Source organism: Anolis sagrei, chromosome 1 (genome assembly GCF_037176765.1).
Source record: "Anolis sagrei isolate rAnoSag1 chromosome 1, rAnoSag1.mat, whole genome shotgun sequence".
In the NCBI taxonomy this organism is placed as follows: domain Eukaryota; kingdom Metazoa; phylum Chordata; class Lepidosauria; order Squamata; family Dactyloidae; genus Anolis; species Anolis sagrei.
In genome coordinates this window covers 148,328,842-148,356,062 of record NC_090021.1, presented here as the reverse complement: position 1 = coordinate 148,356,062, position 27,221 = coordinate 148,328,842, and the positions used below count along the sequence as shown (strand labels likewise).

Here is a 27,221-nt window from a genome sequence, read left to right as displayed (position 1 = left end):
CTTGGTCTAGCTCAGTGTTTCTCAACCTGAGGGTCAGGACCCCTGAGGAGGTCACAAGGGGTGTCAGAGGGGTCACTGAAGAGCATCAGAAAACATAGTATTTTCTGTTCGTCATGGGGGGTTCTGTGTGGGAAGTTTGGCCCAATTTTACCTTTGATGGGGTTCAGAATGCTCTTTGAGTGTAGGTGAACTAGAAATCCCAACAACTACAACTCCCAAATGTCAAGATCTATTTTCCCCAAACTCCACCAGTGTTCACATTTGGGCATATTGAGGATCCATGCCAAGTTAGGTTCAGGTCCAGGTTCATAGTGCTCTCTAGATGTAGGTGAACTACAACTCCAAAACTCAAAGTCAATGTCCACCAAACCCTTCCAGTATTTTCTGTTGAACGTGTGGAGTTCTGTGTTCCAAGTTTGGCTCAATTCCATCATTAGTGGAGTTCAGAATTCTCTTTGATTGTAGGTGAACTATAAATCCCAACTACATCACCTAAAAGACAAAATCAACCCACCCCCAACCCCACCAGCATTCAAATGTCGGTGTATCAGATACTTGTGCCAAATTTGGTCCAGTGAATGAAAATACATCCTGTATATCAGATATTTACATTACGATTCAAAACAGGAGCAAAATTACAGTTATGAAGTAGCAACGAAAATAATGTTGTGGTTGGGGGTCACCACGACATGAGGAACTGTATTAAAGGGTCGCGGCATCAGGAAAGTTGAGAAGCACTGGTCTAGCTCCACATAACTAGAACCAACCATCCTTTGACTAATCCGGCCACCAACTGACTATTTTCAAGCGATGTTCTTTCTTTCAGGGGCAGTTGGCTCTGCCCCTTTCTCGTCTGTCTCGAGGGTTATGTCACTATGCCAATGCCCTGGGCTTCTGGTCACCCCTCAGCTAACCAACACTTATATCCCAACATTAACAAATATATCCAAAACCCACATTATAATTAGACATTTCGTTACATGTGCAATTGACTCTTCACCCATGGGATCACCCTTAACTGGAGCCAGACGATAAGGGGCATGGGGCACTGGGTTCACCATGTCCTCCAATGACGCAAAGCAGCCATGCAACAAAGTCATTCATCATCATCATCATCACCATTACCAGCATCATGAGGCCAACATTTTCTCATTTTGGATTCAACGCAGCCTACAAAAATTAAAATAGGTGCAAATTAAAATACACCTAAAAGTTAATAATAATAATAATAATAATAATAATAATAATAATTTATTTGTAACCCACCCTACTCAGGGTGGTTTCCAGGGGGGAAGGGGGGTAGCAAGCATTCAATACTAAAATGAGCAACAACACAAATCAAAACAACAAATAAATAGCCTCAGTATAAACTTAAAACTTAAATGACAACCAAAGAATAGTTAAAAGCACATAAACCTCACCATACACATCTACAGCAAAAGGATCTAAATAATTGAAGTGCAATTCAAAATATAAAATGATGATTGATGTTATATAAAATAATGTGATGATGATATACAAGAGCCAAACAGCACCAACGTGCATTTCCAGTGTCTGAATGAATATGTATATATATATATATATATATATATATATATATATATATATATAATTTATTTACTATACTTGTATACTGCCATTCTCAGCCTTTCGGCAACTCAAGGAGGTTTACAACAAGTCAATACACCTAATATCAAAATACAGATTAAGTATTAAAACAATATTAAACCACAACAGAAATAATAAAACCAAGTTGTTCTAATCTTCCTCTCTGTAAGCTAAGGTACAGAAATGGGTCTTTAAAAGTTTTTTTAAAGTATTTTTAAAAGTCTTTAAAATACAGCTAAATTAACAATGATATTAAAAGCAAGTGTATAAGGAGCCCAGGAGACTGAACCTTTTTCATATTAGAATAAAGGACTAATTGATGAACCTATGGAAAACTTGGCATGCAAGACCCTTTATATAGATGGCTATGTAGACATTGTTCAGTTCTGACAAAGAATCTCATGAGTAAGCTGATCCTGCTGTTTGTTAACAAATATAGTACTATTTGAAAGATAATATTTTTTTCTTTCAGAGAAGCAAATGGGCAATATATTCCTCTGGACAGTTCAAATTATTGTAAATCTTTGGCACCCCTTCTCAATCATGTAGGCATTGAATTAGCCCATCTTGACTCAGAGGTCAGTTCCAGACAGCTCTTTAATGCGAGTCCAATCTGGATTTTTAACTGATGAAAGTGGCTTAGAATCATAGAATCATAGAATCATAGAGTTGGAAGAGACCTCATGGGCCATCCAGTCCAACCCCCTGCCAAGAAGCAGGAATATTGCATTCAAAGCACCCCTGACAGATGGCCATCTGGCCTCTGTTTAAAAGCTTCCAAAGAAGGAGCCTCCACCACATTCCGGGGCAGAGAGTTCCACTACTGAACAGCTCTCACAGTCAGGAAGTTCTTCCTCATGTTCAGATGGAATCTCCTCTCTTGTAGTTTGAAGCCACTGTTCCTTGTCATAATCTCCATGGAAGCAGTAAACAAGCTTGCTCCCTCCTCCCTGTGGCTTCTCGCATATTTATACATGGCTATCATATCTCCTCTCATCCTTGTTGGAGGGGCCAAGTGATATGTGGCTATGAAACATGGCAGAGGCAACCAATGAGGTGGAAAGTAAGGGATGCTACATAGCCACAACATTGTGGCCAAGGTTTCCTGTTTGGTGGGTGTGGGAAGTTGGCAGTGGTTCATGTATGTTTTGATGGGGGCGGGGGGCAGTTTTGCTATATGGTGCAAAGGGCAACATTTGCCCTTTGCACCATGCATTTCTACAGGGAACGTATATCATGTAGGGTGTACAGATGTTGCAAGCAGGGAACTAGAAAATGACAGCGTGTGCTACCAAAAGCATGGTAGGGTGAGGGGGTGAGAGGGAGTCAGGTGAAGTGGTGGAGGAGTAGGGTTGTGGCATGTAAGATCAAAAGGTGGTGGTGCGGTGTCCACGTAATGTCAGAATTCATGATTGTGGGAGAAGCTGAAGAAAAATACATTCAATCACTTTGGATTTTTTGGAAATCAAGGATGGAAACCCATGGCCAGACATGCTAAAGGAAAAGGTTATCTAGTAAGGATGGGAGTTATGGAAGGAGGAAAAGTGGGAAATGTTATCAAAATTATATTCAATATTCAACATTCACCACCCTTTCTTTAATTTTAATCTATTATGTGTTTGATATCTCTTTTTGCCCATATTAAAACAAGTAACTACATTCAACGGATCTACTGCTACAGTTGTGTGGGTTTTGAATGCATAATTTATGATGCATCACTTTGTATTATTTCTTTTTTCCTTTAGCTTGGCCAAGCAGGTATCACCACTCAATAACCACACTACAACTGTAATGTTTCTCACATGGATTGAATTGGATTTTATTGATGTCAAATGTTGTTTCATGCACCTTCATGTCAAGAAGAAAAATTGAAAAAGAAGTGTTGTTATTATATACACTGCTTGCCCTTGCGCTTGTATGTAATGGGGTCAGTATTTTTATTGTGCTGGAATAGCAGATGCTGAGCAGTTTTATTACATCTCTTGTTATAAACAGGCTAAAGTATGAAAAATTATATACATATTATATACTAGCCGCCCCCTGCCACGCATTGCTGTGGCCAACATGGGGGTTCTGTGTGGGAGGTTTGGCCCAATTCTATCGTTGGTGGGGTTCAGAATGCTCTGTGATTGTAGGTGAACTATAAATCCCAGCAACTACAACTCCCAAATGTCAAGTTTCTATTTTCCCCAGACTCCACCAGTGTTCACATTGGGCATATGGAGTATTTGTATAGAGTTTGGTCCAGACCCATCATTGTTTGAGTCCACAGTGATCTCTGGATGTAGGTGAACTTCAACTCCAAAACCAAAGCCCACCAAACCCTTCCAGTATTTTCTGTTGGTCATGGGAGAACTGTGTGCCAAGTTTGGTTCAATTCCATCGTTGGTGGCGTTCAGAATGCTCTTTGATTGTAGATTAACTATATATGTTATGGTTGGAAACTGGTCTGAGTCCCTCAAGAGAGGTGAGAAGGTCGGTATATAAAACTTATAAATAAATAAATAAATAAATAAATAAATAAATAATAACTATAAATCCCGGCAACTACAACTCACACATGTGAAGGACTTTTTTTTTTGAGTGAAGGACATACATTGGGTTGTTAGGTGTGTTGTGTCCAAATTTGGTGTCAATTCGTCCAGTGGTTTTTGAGTTCTGTAAATCCCACAAACGAACATTACATTTGTATTTATATAGATTTGTGGGAACCAAAATGTTCTCCCAGTTCACCCAGTAGAACAATTTACAGGTGTAATGATCTGTTTACATATGTTTGGTTTGAAGAAGTCATGATTCAAGTGTCATTTTAAGAACTTACTAGAACTACTGAGTTGAGCTAAATAGCATTACTCACTGCTCCTGCTTTCATCCTGGTCAAGGCTCTATGTCTTTGTGCCTAACTCAACATTATCCCAAGTGGGGAAGGGAAGCAGGGGAGAGTGGGGAAAATGTTTGGAAGAGTGGAGACTCATTTTACCCTGCTAAGGTCCATCTTTGCGGATGGCCAGTCATTCTATGGCCTTTTCCCCCATCACTCTATGACCTTTTTAAGTATCATAAAAGTATATTTTATCTGTTCCCTCTCCATACTTCACTCTAATAATTTCTTATAATTTTTGTAATTAGTTTCTTCTCTGATATCAATATGTTTCTTTATCCATAAATCCTATTTTACTACCCTCTCTATAATGTTCTTTCAATTGATTATATTGGAGCCAAGAGATATTTCCAGAATCTTTGTTTATTTCTTCTTGAATTTTTTAAAATCCAGTTACCTTCTTGTTTCTTCAGGGTCTCTTGGATAAGATCATCATTTTGATACTTGATATTCTCCCTAATAAAGATAAATTTAGATTTTTCCAATTTTCTAGATGTTTTCTAATTTCTTTCCACTTAGTTTTATAATTGAGAGGGGTTTTTTTTGCTGTAATTGTAATTCCCAAATATTTTATCTTTGTTGTAATTTGGAATCTCACTTTTCTCGTCAAGAGATCCTGTCTCTTTTTTGTCATATTCTTTGTCAGTAACTTTGAGAAAATATATATTTCTGATTGTATTATGAACCCCTTTGGCAGAGAAGGCTGAAGATCTCTCCGCCTGTCCTTCTCTTTCTTTTTGGAAACAGACGGCAAATCCCCCCACCAAAAGCCCTCAGTCAAGGGGAGCACTGTTTCTGAGACTCCAAGCAGGGAAGGGAGAGCAGGTGTGCTTGGCGCATGGCAGCATAGTGCACATGTGTGGGTGAGGGAGAGGTGGAAGGGAGGCTTGCGCCAGTTGACAGATCACGATTTTGTCAACATATATTGTTTCCAAATGCAGGCGGAGGTCTTTTGGCACGTTGTTATGCCTCTGCTTGTAGCCCGTCTGTACAATCTTCTTGCAGCAGCTGAGGCCGTGATCTGTTGTTTCATCTGCTTCCTTGCAGAGTCTACACTTGGGATCTGTCATCAACTTTTCAATTCTGGATTATTACTACTACTACTATGTGTCAGGAGCGACTTGAGAAACTGCAAGTTTCTTCTGGTGTTAGAGAATTGCCCAGGGGATGCCTGGCTGTTTTACAATCCTGTGGGAGGCTGCTCTCCTGTCCCCACATGAGAAGTTGGAACTGAGAGACAGAAGCTCACCTCGCTCCCGGATTCGAGCCTCCGACCTTTCGGTCAGCAGTCCTGTTGGCACAAGAGCTTAACCCATTGCGCCACCGAGGGCTCCAGTATTTATTATTGCATAGACCCATATTGAGATGAATACATTTTCTGCCTCGAAATGTTTGGTTCTCAGCATGCTCTGACACTTGATCAAAAAGACAAAGAATTGTCATGAAGTATGGAAACCTTTCTGCTTGTTTGATGTATTTTTGTTGGCAGATGTTTTCAGCATGTCAAAGCAAAGGGATCATCCTGAGAAAGAATCCCATGCTTTTACATGGCACCATCACTCCCAGTGTCCCATGCCTTCTCTATCATTAGTGTCCCCATGTTAAGCATGGATGGCAGTCTCGGTGGAGCATTTGCAGGTAAATTTCTCCCCCAAAAGGCCCTTATCATGCAGGTATCAGATTTCACAGGTGCCTCCAATATTCAGGAGTTACCTGTGGAGATTTCTGTACTTTGTACCTCTGCTATCCTTCACACAATTCATAAGTATCTCTAAGCATATTTCAAAGCTCTTTCTTTGGCTTCAATACAGGTTGGTTGTTTACTTCCCTGTTTCTAGCACTACAAATTAGGATAATTGATAACCCAGATCTAGACCTGAAATGGCCTTATACACCTGATAAGAGAAAGAAAGCTGGGACTACTGAATTCAAGATTTAACTTCAAAGGCATATTTAATGCAAATGCCTAATAGCATTTTGTTATTTACCAAAATAAATTATTGTGCATATATTTTTAAAAACTCTTTTTTAACTTGTTGTTTTACTGAATCCTTGCTGCTTCAACTCCTTCACATTTTATTTATCTCTAAAAAGTAATAGAGTGTCACATATTTTGCCTAGCAAGACTTGTTTGTTGTCAGGAATTATGCGATGGCCATCTTTTGTGGGATATCCCTAAGAGAGTCCTTGAACTCTGGTGCTGATTTATGTATTTTTAATCTGTTGTGACACTATTGGGGGAAGACTGTGAATATTGAATTGCACCAATGTGGAGTCTTTTGCAGCTCTGTTATAAAAATAGTTTTAGACTTGGCACATATTCTCTAAAAGCTCTGGAACATATAATCCATGTTCGTAAGCAAGAGCCTGCTCAACAAAACCCATTAGCAGATTTTTAAAAGGCAAGATATATTTGTTTTTCAATAAACTTGCCAGGTTTGTCAACCAGAGTCAGAAATAAAATTGTGGCACAAAGGCAACATACATTTCATATTTTGTGAGAAAAAATAATTATAAACCTATATCAGGATTTCTTTGGGGAGGGTTAAATGAGATACTGCATATCATGGAATGATCTTGCATTTACATTTATTTTTACTTTTTCACTACAATATCCTATGGGCATATGGAATCGTAGAATCTTATTGTGAAACAGGTTCTAAGGGCCTTCTAGAACAAACCCCTTGTCATGCAGCAATACACAACAAAATAACTCTTGAGTGATGGCTATCAACCTTGTTAAAAGACCTTCGAAATATAGTTTACCGCCAGCACTAAGGCAAGTATGAGACAGCACTAAGGCAAGTATGAGCCAGCAGTTAGATACAGCAGCAAGGAAGATAAATGATATCTAAGGGCACATCTTCACATGTAATTTGTGCCAGGGCTTATCTGACCCTGGAGAATCCACAAGCTAGCATTCGAGCCATCCTGGCTGCAGGATGGACTCTACACAGCCAGCCTCTGAGCTGCCCTGGCACCCAGTGGCATTGAACCCTCTTCCCCCCACCCCACTCTACTCTCTCCAAGTTACTGGGGCTCTGGTTGGCATAAGCCACTAACATTTCCATGCTGCATGGTTTCCACTATGCCAGGATGGTGTGGGAGTCTGCCATTCCCTATCCCTGGGTTGCCTGAGCCTAGGGAAAGCAGGGTTTATTTATTTATTTACTTTACTTTACTTTACTTATATACCGCTGTTCTCAGCCCGAAGGCGACTCACAGCGGTTCACAACCAATAAAAACAGCAAAAATTCAATACAACAGTGTAAAAAACAGTTAACAACTTAACACATTACACAATTAATAAACAATTACTACGATAACCAAACACTCTAGTCTCATCATCAAAAACATAATCCAGATTCGTCATCCATTGTCCCATTCCTATGTTCATTACCAATCATTGCACTAATTATTCGAACGCCTGCACAAACAGCCAGGTCTTCACTTTTTTGCGGAATACCATTAGAGATGGTGCTAGTCTAATGTCCGTGGGAAGGGTGTTCCACAGCCGAGGAGCCACCACCGAGAAGGCCCTATCTCTCGTCCCCGCCAGCCATGCTTGAGAAGCAGGCAGGATCGAGAGCAGGGCCTCCCCGGAAGATCTCAAAGTCCTGGTGGGTTCATAGGCAGAGATGCGGTCGGATAGGTAGCTTGGGCCGGAACTGTTTAAGGCTTTATAGGCCAACGCCAGCACCTTGAATTGGGCCCGGTAGCAGATCCGCAGCCAGTGGAGCTGGCGCAACAGGGGGGTTGTATGCTCCCTGCGTTCCGCTCCTGTTAGAATCATGGCTGCCGCACGTTGGACTAATTGAAGCTTCCGGGCCGTCTTCAAGGGCAACCCCATGTAGGGAGCGTTGCAGTAGTCTAGGCGGGATGTAACCAGAGCATGGACTACCGTGGCCAAGTCAGACTTCCCAAGGTACGGGCGCAGCTGGCGCACAAGCTTTAGCTGTGCAAAAGCTTTAGCTGGTCACTGCCGAAACCTGGGGTTCCAGGCTCAGTGATGAGTCCAGGATCACACCCAAACTGCGAACCTGCATCTTCAGGGGGAGTGCGACCCCATCCAGCACAGGCTGTAACCCTATGCCCTGTTTGCCCTTGCGACTGACCAGAAGTACCTCTGTCTTGTCTGGATTCAATTTCAATTTGTTCGCCCTCATCCAGACCGTTACAGCGGCCAGGCACCAGTTCAGGACCTCGACAGCCTCCTTAGTAGCAGGTGGGAAGGAGTGACAGAGTTGGACATCATCTGCGTACAGATGACACCTTACTCCGAAACTCCGGATGATCTCTCCCAGCGGCTTCATGTAGATGTTAAACAACATGGGAGACAATATTGAGCCCTGAGGAACCCCACAAGACAAAGGTTGTGGGGTTAAACAGGTGTTTCCCAATAACACCTTCTGGGATCGGCCCTCTAGGAATGACCGGAGCCACTGTAAAACAGTACCTCCAAGTCCCATCCCCGTGAGGCGTTCCAGAAGGATACCGTGGTTGACGTGGGTTGTTGTGTAAACAGTGGTGATTGGTTCCAGTTTGGAACTGGCTCAACTGTTTACATGTGCGGGTGAGCTCTGGAGCTCCAGGGAAGTTTCAGGTCATTTCTCAACTCTGGAATATCATGTTCAGTTCTGGGCTCCTTCTTGTACAAAGGATATATAAGAGTTTGAGAGGTTCACACACGGGCAGTGCAGATGATAAGAGATATTCAGAACAAAACATAGCTGGAACAGCTAGGGTTTGGTGAAGATAAGACTATTTAGTTTGGTGAACAGAAGACAAAAATGACATGATCACACTCCTTAAATGGCTGACATAGAGAAAGCAGGCCTGTTCCCTGCTGCCTCAGAGGATACACAATTGTTGTAAGTTACAGGACAGTAAATTTTGATTGAACAATAAAAGTAACTTCTTGACAGTAACCACCATATCACTCTTCCCCCATGTGATGGGAGAAAGGTTGCTACGAGGGAGTGGTGCACAGGGTAATGGATTTGCCCCAGCTGTTTCTCATTTTGGCAGTGAAGCCAGGTGAAGCAGTATGCTTCACCGCCAAAATGAGAGACAGCTGGGGCAAATCCGTTATTTGGTGCACCACTCCCTCGTAGCAACCTTTCTCCCATCACACGGGGGAAGAGTCACTCGAGCAGCACAGAAGTCTCTTATGTTGAGAGGGAAGTGTCATAAAACACTTCCGCTCCAGTTGGAGGAGGGGCCTCCACAGGAAGTTCCTGTACATCATGTGATGGGCGGCATGCCAATTCATCCTGCAGCCGGAGTGGAAGAGCTGTACAATGTTTCCAGAGGAAAGTATGATGAGATGCTTTAAGGGTGTTCAGCAATGGAATGGACAGCCTAGCGAGATAGTGGTGTCCCCTTCTTTGGACACCTTGATCTCTTGCTGGAGCTCCTGTATTGAGAAGGGGCTTAGACTCAAAGCTCCTTGATGAGACTCGAACCCCCCACTCTCTGAATCTAAGTTTCTATGATCACATCTATGACTAATAGTGCACAACAGCATTTTCATAAAAGGTCTAAACTAGGTTGACAAATTGTTGCACATACACTTAACTTTATTTCTACAGTTCAAAAGAATTACAACATATTTGACGGAGAGGCGTCAAAACATGCAGCATTTTTTCATAGTTTGGAACCACTGAGACAAGACTCTTACACCTGGACACAGAGTTTGAAGTTCATGTTTTATGTTATGTGATAAGCCAGTTCTCTGTCCCTGGCAATAAGCCCATGACCAGCAAAGTTGCCAGGCTTAACTTGGATATCCTGTAAAAATATCTTTCACAGAGAACTTATTGTCTTAAAAACTGAATATACCCTTTTTCAGTAATCTTGGAAAATGTGCTAATGATTGGAAATATATACAAATGCTCAAATTTGACTAGAGGGAAGTTTTAGAAATTACTATGCTAATATATATATCAATAAGATAAAATACATAGACCCACTATGTTTATTTGTGTTCAGGGAAAATAATTATACACACATATAATTCAGAGATTCTAAAACTTATCTCTGATAGTGCTTTTCTAATGGAAGCTCATTGATCACAAGAAATTATAGATCAAATCACATGTGGCACTAGAATTGGGATCTTGCCCAGCTCACAAGTGTCCAGCAGTACTTCACTGTTTGTGACATCATCACATGGTGAATTTTTAGTGTCCTAGAATGCTTGAGTTGGGTGACAAGAGTCCCATACTGCCCATCACTTGACATCACTCACTTCTGGCAGGGCTCAGTTGCTCAACGGTGGCGGTAGCATGGTAGGCTGCTGCGCTGCCAACACAGGAACTTCTGCGGGAACAAGCTGTGTGGTGACACTTCCACATGTGTGATGGAGAAGTGTCGCTGCCAGCTAGGCAAGAGGCGGGGCACTGGGATTGCCCTGCTGAGCTGCCAATGCACCATGGAGACTGGCGAATTGGCAAGGGGAACCTCATCAATTAGTCTAAGGCTACACATGCCTCTTCCTTGAAAGAGTCATGACAGGAAGAGATGTGTAACCCTTCCCTACCAGCATCCTTTTCTGATACATGACACTGAGAAGAAAGATAGGAAGCATGGGAAATCCTTCTACCACCAACTCCATTCTCTCCATTGTCTCAGTTCACTGGTCACATTAAATCTGCCCCGTAGAGCTGGTCTAAGGTCACACTGGTCTAAGTGGTCACTGTAGATGTGACATGTGATGTGGAAAATGTCTGGTGAATCTTTGTTTTCTCTCTCTCTCTCTCTCTCTCTCTCTCTTTTGGCTTTAAACTGACTTTACCCCCTTTGGGTTTTAGGGCAACCTGGATAGTGGGATTTGATTTGCTTTAGACTAATCTGCTGTCCAGACCGAAATCAGCACCATCAATCTTTCTCTGCACTCATCATAGATGGATCGTATTAGTGTTACCATCGCCACCACTACCACTCCTAGCCAGCCATAGAGCTCCATTCAAGCTCCTGGCCATCATAGGAGCCTCTGCTGACATCTGATTTGGGAGGTCATGTAATCAGCAGGGAGGAAGGGGGCTAATCCCATTCTGATGTCAACAAAGGAGCCTGCAGCAACCAGGACTTGGATGGAGCTTTGTGGCCAGCTAGAAGACGCAGTGGTGGTGAACTGGAGGAAGTAAGATGTGCACCCCTGCAGTTGAGTGGTTGTGCTCTTGTGCCATCTGAACAATGACTCTGGGTTTGGTCCAAATATGCCAGATCGAGGGCTGTTCCAAGGTTAAACCGACTGGCATAGATGAGCTCCTGGAAATCTTTTGTAATTTTATAATTATAATTTTAAGGATCCAACAAAGTATTGTTACTATATTTTTATTTTATTGTACTCTTACATTTCTATTGTTAAATAGTAATATTATAACAATTCTAATACAAATAGCAGAACATCATGTCTGTTTTTTGCAGAAAAGGGATACTGTCACACTTACTTTCAGAAAGGATATCCTTCTTTATAATAATATCATTATTTTAAAAGTCTGCAAAACTCAAACAGAAAGCGAACAGAAGAAAAATTGAGAAAGGTGCTTTTCTGCATGCAGAAAATGTCTTCTGCTCATGAAGAATTGCTTTCTAACATACACCAGTTCTTTGTGCATTTTTAAATATAGATCTCACAACTTGCCTTGTTCCAAGGAGGAATTAACCACCACCTTCACCCACTCTGCCAGTCCTCCTCTGGCCTGTTTGATCAGTCAAGAAGGACAAGGATCAAGAATACATGTGGCAGCTCTCACCTCTCCAAAGATCCTGTCCATATCCTCAGGCTGCTCAAATTGAAAGGTATCCACCAACATTGGACAAACAGGAGCCAAAGTTACATTCATTGGAACTATATCAATAACAGCATCCAAGTTGAAGGGGATCTGGGTGACTTTATCTGCAAAGTGCCATACAACTTTTTCCCAGTGGTCCTTGAGGATCAGTATGTAATAGTCCTCCGACCACTCAAAACAGCTCAGTTGGATTGGTCCTTGCAGATACAATGGTGGCAGCAATGAATGATTTCTCTGCTGCTTCTATTGCTGTGGAGTATAGTAACTCATAATGAATTAAAGACAATCGTAAGAGTAATCATCATCATTATTGCAAAGATTGTGTGTGTTATAGGGGTGGGAGTGGCACCAGGAGAACTAATGGATCCCAATCAGTAGCAAGTTCATGCAGGGATAGATGGAGAAGGTCTGCGTGTGAGTTTGCCTTTTTGCTGCTGTGATCTTCATGCCAAACAGGGGTTTACAAAGCCTCTGGAGATGTCTCATACTTTCTGGCTTATTCTTTTGGTGTTCATCTTAATAGAAGTCAGCTGTTACCCTCCTTTCTCACTTATCCAGGATTTAGCAGTGAAGAGTTTAGCATCTGCTTTGGCTATCCTGATAAAAGAGAACATCCTGCAGTGTTGTGAGAAAAACATGATTGGCAAGAAAAGGACCCAGGCCTTTTCAAATAGGGAGACTTCCCAAGATTTCCTCAATCTGTATCTAGCAAGTTTCCCATCTGCACAACTGTGAAGCACACAGCTTTCTCTCTAGCTAGCTGCTAAGTTGTTTAAAACAAACTAAAACTTATATTATGCCCTTTATTCAGATTTGGACAGGAATCTTTCTCCATTGACAAAAATACAGGGCTCATATTTCTTAACCTAACAGACTCAAGAAATATGAGATGGATATTTTTGTGAATGGATGAAATTCTTGTCCAAATCTGAATAAAGGTTATAATTTAAGGTTTTTTTCTGTTTTATAGAGGGAAATCAAGCAACCAAAGACAGTGGAAGTTTTTATATATTGTGTGTTTTTGCTCCTGACAACTGTAGGAATGAAAAGTAAACAAATCACAGGACACCATCAGCATCTCCGCTATTCTTTAAATGCAAGCCACAGGCAAGACCAACTTAAAGTTGAAGATGTACAATGCAACACTGATAACTGATGTGTGTGTACATGCCTCTTGACTTATGACAAACTACCTCTGAGGATGCTTGCCATAGATGCAGGCGAAACGTCAGGAGAGAATGCCTCTAGACCATGGCCATATAGCCCGAAAAAACCTACAACAACTCAAACTATAAGGATTTCACAAGGTTTTCTTAGGAAAGGAGGACTCAGACCCCTTCTACACTGCCATATAAAATCCAGATTATCTGCTTTGAACTGGATTATATCGCAGTGTAGGCAAATATAATCCAGTTCAAAGCAGCTAATCTGGATTTTATATGACCATGTAGAAGGGGCCTCCTTCCTCTGAAATATAGTTCACAGTACCTGGGGTTTGTTGATGGTCACCTATCCAAGTACTAAAAGCTGATCCTGTTTAGCTTCCAAGATCAGATCAGATCTGGTGCAAATATTTAAGATGGCCTAGATTTTTCAAACTTAAAATTTCTGTGCAATAAATTAATTGCACCTAATTAGTAAGAGTTTTGTGTTCTCCACAAAACCAAAGCTAAAATTGAAGTGTGTGTGTGTGTATGTGTATGTATGTGTATGTATATATATGTGTGTGTATATATATATATATATATGTGTGTGTGTGTGTGTGTGTGTGTGTGTGTGTATATATATATATCTTTTGAGACCAGGTTCTGTTTAAGGTGAATAACTTTTAGAAATGCAATATGATATTCTGTTTGGAGCCTTCTGGCTGGGTTTTCCGAAAACATGGAATAAGGAGCTATTAACTTCTCATATTTCACAGGTCTTTTCCATGTCTATTTGCTCAGTGGTGCCACCAAATTAGCTGAGGTTTACTATCAAAGTAGGTGATTAGCCAAAACGAGATGATCAGCAAAGTTGATGGCCGACTGTTGCATACTAGAAAACTCCCACCTCAAAACTGAAGCAATTCACCTCGGGATGTCTAATCTGATTAGGAAAGCCACCAATTTATACAAATAGTGTGCTTGTACCTGGTTTTGATAAATTTCACTAAAAATATTTGACTGCCATTTGGCCTTTAGTGGGCACCAAATTCACATTCTTTTGTTTGCAAGCCACATCGCAATGTGGCTTGCTCTGTGGTCAAAAGTTTATGATCAAAAGTTAGTAGCCTTTCTGCTCAGTTTTCAGATATGCAGATGTACCATCAGGATCCAGAGTTGAATCCCCCTTCCCTTAGTCTACATTTCCCTTAGGAAAAACACTAAAGGATATGACACCTTCTTTCTCACACCTCACATTCAGATCACACATTCATCACCTCTTGGTGCCTTTGCATCCAGGGGCGCTACTTATTTTCTGACCATGTGCCCGAGAACAAAGAGGAGTAATCTGCCTCTCTCTAACTTTCATTGCAAAATGCAGCCCTGCAGATTTCTGTTGAGCTGCTGATCCACCCCAACCTGTGAAGTCAATAGGGTGGAATCCAGGAAACATCAGTCAAACATCATCAAGGCAGGCACATAATCACCACCCCTGTTTTATGAAAGCCAAGCTGCCTTCATAGAATCAAAGAATCACAGAAGAATTGGAAGAGACCTCATGGGCCATCAAATCCAACACCCTGCCATGCAGGAAAAGCACAAAGTATCCCTGACAGATGGGCATCCAGCCTCTGTTTAAAAGTTTCCAAGGAAGGAGCTTCCACCACACTCTGAGGCAGTGAGTTCCACTGTTGAACAGCTCTTAGGACCAGAAAATTCTTCCTAATGTTTAGGTGGCATCTCCTTTCCTGTAATTTGAACCCATTGCTCTGAGTACTAGTCTCCAGGGAAGCAGAAAACAAGCTTGCTTCATTTTTCCTTATGACATTGTTTCAAATATTTATACATGGTGATCATGTCTCCTTTCAACCTTCTCTTCTGCAAGCTAAACAGACCCAGCTTTTTAAGCCGCTACTCAGAGGGATTCATGGTCTCCAGACCTTTGATCATTTTAGTTGCCCTCCTTTGGACACCTTCCAGCTTGTCAATATCTCTCTTGAATTGTGGTGCCCAGAACTGAACACAGTATCTCAGGTGAGGTCTCACCAAAGCAGAATAGAGAGGCGCCATGACTTCCCTTGTTCTAGACCAGTGCTTCTCAACCTTGGGTCCCCAGATGTTTTTGGCCTACAACTCCCAGAAATCCCAGCCAGTTTACCAGCTGTTAAGATTTCTAGGAATTGTAGGCAAAAAAACATCTGGGGACCCCAGGTTGAGAACCACTGTTCTAGACACTATACTCCTTTTGATGACCCAAAATCCCATTGATTTTTTTTAGTTGCTTCATCACACTGTTGGCTCATGTTCAACTTCTGGTCTACTAAGTTTCCAAGATCTCTGTCACATTGACTGTGGTCAAGCTAGGTGTCATCCTTCTGTATCTGTGCATTTCATTTTTTTTTCTCCCTAAGTGTAATATCCTACATTTCCCCTTGTCCATTTTGTTAACATGGTTTTGGCTTCAGAGACCATGAAGCTAGATTTTGTTTTCATACAATTATGTTTAAGGCCATCCCAGTTCTTTTCTAAAATATTCTATTCTGCAAAAAGTAAAGGAACTTAGCCAAAGAGTGGTAATCTTTTTCAGTACACACTGTCTCTATTCAGCTGTCCTCTATTTACAAATATAACTAGCTCATTATTGTAGTGCGGCAGAAGACAAAGAAACAAGGAACAACATTAACAAAAAGCCATTTTTATTGAAAATGAGATTCAAACCTCAAAATTAATATTACAATCATGAGAGAATGCCAAACAAATTCCATTTACAGTTGCAACATACAATACAAATAGTCCCCTTGAAAATAAAGTAAACCCTTCCACAATCACTGTCTGCGGCACAAAGAAGAATGTGTTTGTACAATATGTGCATAAAAAGCAAACCTTAGGCAACAATAATTGGGAGGAAATCAGAAATTAAAGCTGGTATTTACAGGAAATGCTACAAATATTTTGTTTCAGCAGAAATTCAAGACTGGTAAATCATATGTAGGCAAAAAGGAAATAATGTGGAATGTTGCTTAGTGTACCTATAAAAACAAAAATTACTGTAAAATATGATTTCTGGGTCATCTATTTAAAAGTATTGCAACAAAAAAAGAACGGCTACAATATCAGACAGGACATGCTGAAATGAAACGTGTCAGGGAAAGTTTAAAGATTAGAAAATGAAATTTCTTTATCTTTATTCATGGCTTGTACACACTTTATATGACTTTGAATTATTGCTTTTGTTCATGGCTTTTTTTTTGTAACTCCTGATATATTAAGTCTCCAGATATAGCAGGCTCCAACAAGGATGTGAAGCAGCATTCTGGTCAACCCGACAGTGCAAAAAAATCCCTTCCGGACAAGGCAGTGGGGTAAGCCATGCTCAGGAGACGGTTTCCGACTGCAAGCTTGGAGCTAAAAGTATCCCTGCCTCAGATCAGCTATGAAAGAGCGCGAGAGGCCCTGATTTCTCACTCACTTTAACTGGAAGTCCACCCATAGCTGGTACTAGATTCTGCATGTCATCAGAGGACATTAACTCTTGCTCCCTGCAAATACATCTTTGGTATGGTTTTGGAGAACAGATCTGCACATATGGTTTAATATCATTGATTCTGTACAATGAATCAAAATGTCCTCTTGTAACAAAAAAATCCCCATACTTGACATAATAATCACAGTCCACATGACTGTGTCTTGCGGATATCTTCATACAGTCCCTTCCGAAGGGGAGAGCTATTAAAATGTGTGATGTACATGAGTAATATTATACTAATTATGAGTTGACAACATGCAGACCTTATTTTTTATGTATGTATCTATGTGTTTATCTATGTATTTCTATGCTGCCATCAAAGGAATTAGGAAGCACATATGACTGTATAAAAAAGTTCCCTGCTGAGAATTCATATCTTTTGGAGAGAAAAAAAGTCTCACAGTAAAGTTAAACATGAGAGATAACCGAGAAAGGCCTTGTGCTTATCAAACGTATTCTTTTCTGACAGCCCTTCAATTACAGGTAAATTCAAACTCACAACATGAACCATTTCAACTGTGCAGTCATAGTACAAGGGCAAGATTTCTGGGCAAACGAAACAGCACACCTGAACAAGTTGAGCTTTTAATCTCAGAGGATCCAGTTTTAAAATGTGTAAATACAGAGCTATTGCTGTAGGCACAGAACAAAATGAAATATAAAGTTGTACTTGAATTGTACGAGAACATGTGGCTTGCTTGCTTTCAAAATGTTTTTGGAGTGCTGCCTGCAGCCCCTGTACCAACACAAAATATCCCTACAAAATTACTTAAGATGCAAATAGTATATCTTTAAAAAGCCCTTTTCAGCAATAAAAATAATGTACAAATATAGTACCTTTTATTAAATACATAACAGCATTTGCACTGAAAGTTCATTTCTTTTCTTTTTTTTTTCTTTGCTTCTTTGCTTGCCTAAAAAACAGCAAACAAAAACCCAACAAAGCTTGAAATGTGTAACCAGATACTGGCTTTTTTTAAGTGCTGCTGAAATGAACAAAGTTATTTTTACAGAGACAAATAAATGGACAAAGGTATGCTTCAAGCTACCACAAGCAATAAATAGGATCAGTAACAGCTTCCATCTTTGAAGGAAAACTATACATCAGGAAATTGTCTCTTGTTTTCAAGAAAGGCTTTGACAGATAACCTTTAGAAGGCAAAGACTCTTCCTAAAGAGCACATTAAAAGTATTCAAATATCAGAAATGGTCCATGAGGATGGGGGTTCTTTTCTGGTGGGCTGCCTTAGCAATCAATGGATGATGAGATTGACATGTCCAAGTACATTGTGAACATATTTCACCATTTCTTCTTGCCAAAATGAACATCATTAGCTCCAACCGCATTGCAGTCCAAAGAAAATATTGTTTGTGCATGGAATTGAGGTTAAACCAGTGCAAAGAGAACATGGCGATGTCTAGAAGGACTGAGGAGCTGGCACCTTCTGCTAAAGGAGTCAAGCTATGACCTGCTTGGTTTGCCCCACATTCTGCTTAAATTAAGCTTGTGTATGAATAGAAGGAGCGGGTTGCTGGATTATGGACTAAGGTGGCAAATGAGCTCCCTGAAACAGTTAATCCTGCTTGTCACCTGGACAAGACAATATTTGAAAAGCAGGGGTGTCAAACACATTTACACTGAAGGCTGGATTAAATTAGAAAATTGATCTTTACTTAGTCTAGAGGAGCCCAATCTGGGATTTGGTTGGCATGCCTACCTATGATATGGAAATGAGAGGGCTAACAAAGATGTTAGTAGGCATCCCATAAGAGTTAGCCTTCTAGCGATGTGGAAAACATACAAGGAAGGGGTGTATTAATGTCTCTCAATGTGCATCCAGGTGTATGGCCCTACAGGGATTTCCATATCGAGCATTAATTGAATGCTACCTGTGTGCTGTTGATTATACTTTTAGCAGCCCACAGGTACTTGTTTCTTTTTTAATGCCATGGTTGCAATTTCTTTAAAAGGCTAGTTTAAAACATAGCCAAGAAGTGTCATAACTATAGCATTTAATGCTAGATAAGGCCTAGGACAGGGGTCCTCAAACTTTGTAAACAGAGGGCTAGGTCAGTTCCTCAAACTGTTGGAGGGTCGGATTATAATTTGAAAAAAAAAACATGAATGAATTCCTATGCACACTGCACATATCTTATTTGTAGTGCAAATAACACTTAAAAACATTACAATAATTAAAATGAAGAACAAATTTAACAAATATAAACTTATTAGTATTTCAACGGGAAGTATGGGCCTCCTTTTGGCTGATGAGATAGGATTGTTGTTGTTGTTTGCCTACAAGTTGTATTGTCGAGGCTTTCATGGCTGGAATCACTGGGTTGTTGTAGGTTTTTTCGGGCTATATGGCCATGTTCTTGAGGCATTCTCTCCTGACGTTTTGCCTGCATCTATGGCAAGTATCCTCAGAGGTAGTGGGGACCCCGTTAGCTCTGAGGATGCTTGCCATAGACGCAGGCAAAACGTCAAGAGAGAATGCCTCTAGAACATGGCCATATAGCCCGAAAAAACCAACAACAATCCACTGCTATCAAGTTGTTTCACACTTAGGTTGACCCTGAGCAAGGGCCAAGTAAATGACTTTGGAGGGCCGCATCCGGCCCTCAGACCTTAGTTTGAGGACCCCTGGCCTAGGAGATCAATATAAATAATTCTCTAGAAAATGTGATTATCAATATTTTATTTGGGAAAATTAGTTCCCTGCCCTCAATTTCCCTGCCCTCCTTTCTTTAGCATTGCAGAGGTGTTTCCAAATCGTGATTGAAATGTTGGTTCTAAAGTTTTGAATTTAATCAGAAAATATCGACACACTTCTGTGAGAATATGTCCTTTTGCCTTGCAGGATACCCTTCCAGAGTTCTTGCACACAGACATTGGATGGAAAGAGCTTCAAATGTGCAGGTGGCACCACGGGGATGTCAAAGTTGGACCTTAACCTCTGTGCAAGCAGAACACCAGCCATGGATTCCACCTATCAAAATCTAGGGATCTATCCAAATGCTTTCCCTTTATTTGATTTATCTTTCCAGTTCATTTTTGAAAGCAGAATAAAAAGCCATAGGCAATTAGATGTCCAGTAACATTGAAACAGTCTCCTTCATAATTTAAAATAATTGCTATACTTTACACTTTATGAGATGGAAGCTTTTTTAAAAAAGAATCACATTGCATCTGGTTTCTACTAGAGTTCAGGTATAGCCTTGAGATTTTGTACCAAAGGCTGCCACTATTGAAAAACAACACTTTTTAGAGACCGGAGTCAGCACATCATAACATTAAGGAAACTTTAAAAGGACCAAATATAATTAAATAATTATAAATATTTCTTTAAAATTATATGACAATTCACTTTTTTGCAAATAACCTCAATTTTACATATTTATAACTTAATAAAATAAAACAAGATAGCCAAATACACATACTACTGATAATGTTTTGGTTTGAGTGAGATATATTGCCATGATATTTTGCTTCTTGCATAGGAAAAAGGGTTCATTTTAATTTTAGGGGTTCCCCTAAACCCCCATTTTTTGGTTAACTAAGGCAAAAATGCAGAAGACGAAACAAACAAGCCTGTCCTGGTACCATGTAAGATGCTCTTTTAGTACAAAATAAGTCATGCACCTTAAAATTTCTCTGATTTCTTCTGTTGCAAGGCAATAAGATGACTGAAAAGTTACGGTAAGGAGGAGATATTATGATATAAATAGAAGTTCTATTTTCCCCTATGTGCACAAACATATATAGTGAATTGCACAGTGCTTGCATAGGGGACCTGTCTATGGTATGATTTCAACTGTACCTGAAATTCAAGGTACTTTGTTTTTACATGGTTATTTTGAAGCAAAGACTTTCTTGATAATTGGCAGGAATATCTCCTCTCTTGGCAAAGGAACTGGCTAACAGCTTTCTTTTGCAAGAGTCTGGACAGAATGGGCATCTTGTTGCACTGAATCGTATAGAACCCACATAAATATTGCTAAGAGAACCATGAAATGTGCTTTGATGCACTGGGACTATCATCTAGAAGGTCATTATCATGTTGTATGTATATTATTAGCTGTTAACATCCCAGCTACATAGGTGCACATATTAACAGTATCGAAGAAAACTAAAATAACGCACAACAGGCACTTTATAATTAGCGGACAGATGTTTGTTTGCTTTGGCTCACAGACTTTAGCCCACGGAGAGAGAAAATTTCAGTACGGCCTCCACACAGACTCATCCATTCTGCCGCTAGAATTCAAGATGGTTGGGGAACTGCTGTGGCTTCCATCAGCCTCCACACCATCGTTCTGGTTAGGCAAGTTAGGGTTTAATAACGTGCTGCCGTTGGAGGTGGTGGTACAGGGAGGAAGCATTCTGGAGGGGGAGCGGTCCCCCCCTGGCACCATGGGGAACTGGTATGATCCTGACGATGTGCCATAGTAGAGATATGGAGTGCTGCTGGTCTGGAATGGTCCACTTTGGTTTTGGGAAGAGCCCGGGTAAGGTGGAGGTAAGTACGTGTGGTAATGAGTGGTGGCTGACATACCCAATGACACGCCTGAGGTGACTGGCGGTGTATAAGTAAAGGTGGCTGGATAGTGCATTCGTGGGTTGGAGAAGCGGCTCTCAGTGAGGGATGAAATGCTTGTAAACTGCCTGGGATCTGAAAATGGGCCCAGCTCTGAAGCACCTAAAAATTGTAACAAAAGATGGGGGAGAAATCTGTAAATATCCACGTTTTTCTCAAAAGTGATGATATAACTTATTCTTTTGGTAAAAAGAAAACCCCTTGTTTTGTTCCCAAAAAGAATAGCAAATAATTTTACACATGCCCTACAAAGAAGAACACCTGATATAAACAATGGTCATGCATGTGAGAGTCTAGTACAGGGGTTCTCAACCTGTAGGTCCCCAGATGTTTTGGTCTACAACTCCCAGAAATCCCAGCCAGTTTACCAGCTGTTCGAATTTCTGGGAGTTGAAGGCCAAAACATCTGGGGACCCACAGGTTTAGAACCACTGGTCTAGTATGATCAAACACAGGTATTATTTTATTGTCAGTAGATCAGTATTTTTTAAAATAATGATTGCACTCCTACTTTCAATCCTAATTTACAGAAATATTCATATCAAGCGACAAAAAAAAAAAATCTTACAGGCTTTGCATGGGTATCAACTCCCCATTCGCCAGCCTTGTTGTGCTACAACTAACAACAGTACTTTTTGTACATACTTTTTTGGGGAAATGATGTATTCTCACTTCCTGGCAGTCACTAAGGGTGCTTCTAGACAGCACCAAAACACATAGAAGAGGGGCAAAAAAACTTCAGAGAAGGTCCCCACACTGACCTGCTAGTCCTGGGATTTCTTTCCTCACAATTCTCACTGGCTTCTGTGCCTTGGGATAAAATGGAGGGTGGACGGGGGACACCTGGCAGAATTTTTTTTAATCACTCAATTATGTCCTGATGCTTATATGCGCACATTGGCTATCTTAATATAATAAATATAAGCATGTTCACATGTGCACATATACGGATCTGCATATAACGGAGGGAATTTTAAAAACCTCTGCCAGATTTCTCCCTTCCCCTAATTATTTATTACAGCTCTTTTGAAAGTGTTACAGTGTTTACAGTGTTAAATAAAGAGTTTCAGAGAGTTCTACCAGCTCTCTGATTGATTGATTGATTGATTGATTGATTGATTGATTGATACCGGCTCTCTGTTTGTGCTTCCTTTCAATCAGCTGTGTGTCCCTTTGACAGCCCAATCGGTTGATCAGCTGTTTCGCCCTTTTAAAAAGGAATCGACATCAGCTAGAGCAGTCTCCATAATGGAGAGGGAAGGAAAACACGTGTTTTTTGGTATGCAGGGTCACACAGACATGCAAAGATCTGTACCTATCTGTCAGAAACGGGATAAAGGGGGACCTTTTTTCCCGTGGCTTCCCTCCTTTGTAGAGTATCAGAACATGTTTTCTACTGATATCAGTTAGCCACCCCCCATTTTGAAATAGGAACTCCCGTTTCTTAGGCACTGTGTGGGTGGGGTCTAAGTAGGATACATGGTACATCCAAGCATGTTTGTATGCTGGATATCCAGCATGGATAGGTGGAGTAAAGTGGATTCATTTGAATAAATATTTAGAGGGTGAAGTGGATATGGATTCTATTTAGAACAATCAATGGCCACAGGTTGGAGGGACAACCATGAAAAGTTTAATATGATATAACACAGGGATCCTCAAACTTTTGAAACAGAGAGAAACTGTTGGAGGGGCAGATTATAATTTGGAAAAAAAAAAAAGAATGAATTCCTATACACACTGCACATCTCTTATTTGTAGTTCCAAAAAACCCCACTTAAATACAATAATTAAAATGAAGAACAATTTTAACAAATATATACTTATTAGTACTTCAATGGGAAGTGTGGGCCTGCTTTTTGCTGATGAGGTAGGATTGTTGTTGTGTGCTTTCAAGTTGTTTCAGACTTCGGTTGACCCTGAGCGAGGGCCGGGTAAATGACCTTGGGGGGCTGTATCTGACCCCCAGGCCATAGTTTGAGGACCCCTGATATAAAGTGTGAAAACTATGTGCTGATGTAATTTTTCATGCACCTCAACCATGAGCTAAGTGTTGTTATTGTTCCTCTGTTATCATCTTTAGCAGAAGTTGTTGTATCTGTCTCCAAGTACATGATGAAGAACATCAACTGGAGTATCAAGTTTTAGGGTTCTAAATCTGGTTATAGAGTTTGGGGCACCTGATTTAATTATGGTTAACACTGTCAGATGTCATTTTAAAGTTTGGAATTCACAAGGAATGAGAAGAAACTAAAGGGTGGTTCATCAATGAGTAGGATACAGAGCCACAGATTCAAATTGTAGGACAAGAGATTCAATCTGAACATTAAGAAGAACTTCCAGACAGTAAGAGCTGTTCAACAGTGAAGTATGCTGCCTCACAGCATGGTGGAGTCTCCTTCTCTGGAGGTTTTCAAGCAGAGGCTGGATGGCCATCTGTTGGGAGTGTTTTGATTGTGTGTTCCTGCATGGCAGGTGTTTGGATTAGATGGCATTAAGGTTTCTTCCAACTCTATGAATCTATAAGGAATCTAGTGAGACTTATTCCTTAATGAAGATGTACAAGGTTATAGCCTAGATCAGAATTTTCCAACCATTTCATGCTGGTGATATATTTTTTTAGATATGCATAATTTGGCAACAAATTAATTCAGTTTTATGAGCAAACCGAAGGTTAAACAAAACCTCTTATCAGATATATGGACACATACATATATTATAATAACAAAATGTATAGGGACACAACATGTCTCATGAAAACTTCTGATTTATATATTTTTTAAATATATTATTTGTAAGATAATAATATAAATTTCCAAAATGTTTCTCATTTCTCATTATGTTTGCACAACACACCTACACTCAACAGGTTACAAAGTAATATGTCAAAACACACAGTTTGGAAAGCTTTGGCTTAGACATTGGAAAAGGTTTTTGGAGTGCATAGATTTCCTTACGACACTCAAGATTTTTCCACCGATATGGAACATTACTGCACGCGGGATAGCAGCAACTTACCGTCATGGTGACAGGTGGCTTTGCACAGCTGTTGGTGTTGCATGTATTGTGACACTTTGGCTGTGCAAAGCCACACTTCAAGGCGTTTCCCTCCCATTTTACAGCTTCCTGTCCTTTATTGGTTTTTTTTGCCCCCCCCCCCATGTCATAATTCTAAGGATGAATAAGAGTCCATTTTGATTTGCTTATTTATATACTACATTTACTTTGTCCTTTAGTAAACAAACTGCTTCTACAAAGCTTTATACATAATACCTAATGCGCAGTGGCCAGAGGTAGATATAATTGCATCTCTCTGTTTTCCCCCAGATATCATTTAAATTTGCCATCAATGAAAAAAAAAATATCCTGTGTCATAATACAATAAACCAGTCTCCTTGAAACAAGTAACTTGCAGATGTGTTGGCTTACATCTTCAATTACCAAGAATCTATGATAAATGCTAGTAAAAATATCCCAGTCTCTATATAGGTCCACGGGGGATTATTTCTGAACTAAAGTATTTGGCAAGCTTATACCTCTCTATTACTACATTCCAATCATACGATTCATTCCACCAGGTTTCAGGGATGCCAATTATATCATATTTGCTTTTGTATATTAAGAGTTCAAGTTCATCTTGTTTATTTCCCATGTTTTATGTATTAGTGTAGAAACACTGAAGGTCATAACTATCTCCCTTAGGCTATTTAATTTTTTTTCCATGTCTTTGTTCAGTTTTTGTATTTCTTACCTAATTCTCTCTATTATAATTGAGGTATTCTCTCCTGATAAACCCCTGGCTACCTGAATGGTGTTCTCCTTCCCTCACATAACTCAGCATAAAGCTTTCTTGATCAGGTTGGTGAGGCTTTTAGCAAAACGTTCCTGCCAACTTCTGCGAGGTGCAAGCCATCCCTTGCCAAAAGTCCTACTTTATTTAACCTCAGACCATAGTCCAAGAAACCAAATCATTCCTAGAGACGCCATCTACAAAGCTAGTTGTTCACTCCTATTATCCTTTTCTCTATTCCTGGGCAATGCCCTTGAACTGTGAGGAAAGACAAAATGCCAAATTGGGCATCAAAGCTCTTCAGGTTCCTGCTCATAGCTTCAAAATCCAATCTCCTGACAGCTATGCCTTGCAGTGCCATTGATTCCAGAGGTTTATTGGAAAATAGTTTTCCCACTTTGCAAAGCTAAAACTTTACCTAACAAAGCTAATACTAATCTGGGTGGAAAGTACTATTCAGACTGGGGTGAGAGAACATACTCCATGTGCAAGAAAGGGGCTGCAGTTGTCCCGCTTCCCCCTCTGCTCTCTTCATACAAAAGTGGGGTATCTGGGGAAAAAATCTTTCTCTATCTATTGAGCACACCCTGCCCTCTTCCTGAAGAGGAAGAATGCAGACAAACCAGAGCTCTGACAGATAAATTACAGGTCCTTTTTCATGGACACCACTTTGGTGTGAAGAAACCAATGGTAGAGGAAGGCAGGACCACTGTATAAGCACAGGACACACATTCACTAAATATAATACATAACTTTTCAAGGCGGGTAAGCTCAGATATCATTTGACAGCTTAGAATCCATATTTTTATTCCTGTTCCTGTATGAATATTTTAAGAGCTGTTTAATCAATATTAAAGAAAAATATAAAATGGGGTTGGAAATGCTACACTTGATGAACTATGATCTTTAATGGAACTATTAAAATTTGTTCTCTAAACTAATGGTATCACCATATAACATTGCATAAGTACAACTGGTATGTTTTCATACTTCAGAGGTTGTGTGTTGCCATTTCATTTTGTCACTACAATCCTATGTATGTTTACTTGCTGAGTCCAACAGCATGAACATCAGAGTACTCTTTTATAAAATACTAGCCGTCCCCTGCCACACGTTGCTGTGGCCCAGTCTGTGTATATGTGTTTTGTGTGTGTATATATGTATATGTGTGTGTGTATATATATTTGTGTTTATGTGTTTATGCATAAATACACATGTGGTTATGCTGAAGCCCCCAGTGGCGCAGTGGGTTAAACTGCTGAGCTGCTAAACTTGCTAACCAAAAGGTCGCAGGTTCGAATCCGGGGAGCAGCATGAGCTCCCCCTATTAGCCCCAGCTTCTGCCAGCCTAGCAATTTGAAAACATGCAAATGTGAGTAGATCAATAGGTATCTGTCCAGCAGGAAGGTAACAGTGCTCCGTACATTCATGCCAGCCACATGACTTTGGAGGTGTCTACGGAAAATGCTGGCTCTTGGGCTTAGAAATGGAGATGAGCACCATCACCCCACCCACACCCCCGAGTCGGACGCAACTGGACTTAATGTCAAGGAGAATATAGTAAAATTAAAGACTTATCCGGGCAGGGTGGACACCACAGATCACACCTCTGCCCTTAGGTATAGCGTGGAACAAAAGGCTGAGCCTAAGTGACCGAAGCACTTGGTAAAAATATAGCTGCCACCACCTCAGAAATACCGGCCTGAGGAACCAAAAAGGGTGTGATTGTATTTCAAGTAAAAGGGTGTTTGAGCACTGAGACTTTTATGGCTGACTGGAGATTAAAAGCTGTGTTGAGAGAATGATTCCTGAGGGAAACGAATGGATTGAGGCGAACAACTGTTAAAAGTGAACTAATAAAGAGTTTATTTTAA

The 27,221-nt window shown here is 40.4% G+C and overlaps 1 protein-coding gene across 6 annotated transcripts in view; it reads right to left on the bottom strand.

Annotated features, from left to right (window-relative positions):
• The window catches only part of RUNX2 (RUNX family transcription factor 2), a 231,278-nt gene that overhangs the window by 30,433 nt on the left and 173,624 nt on the right, over positions 1 to 27,221 (bottom strand). For 3 of the 6 annotated variants that reach the window (XM_060785428.2, XM_060785436.2, XM_060785402.2), the window contains exon 7: positions 19,371 to 21,659. The exons of the other annotated variants lie outside the window; for them this stretch is intronic. In XM_060785428.2, the coding sequence (XP_060641411.2) occupies positions 21,181 to 21,659 (479 nt within the window). In that variant the 3' untranslated portion in view covers positions 19,371 to 21,180. Of the gene's footprint in view, positions 1 to 19,370; positions 21,660 to 27,221 lie in introns of those variants that run through there. 6 annotated transcript variants of the gene reach the window in all.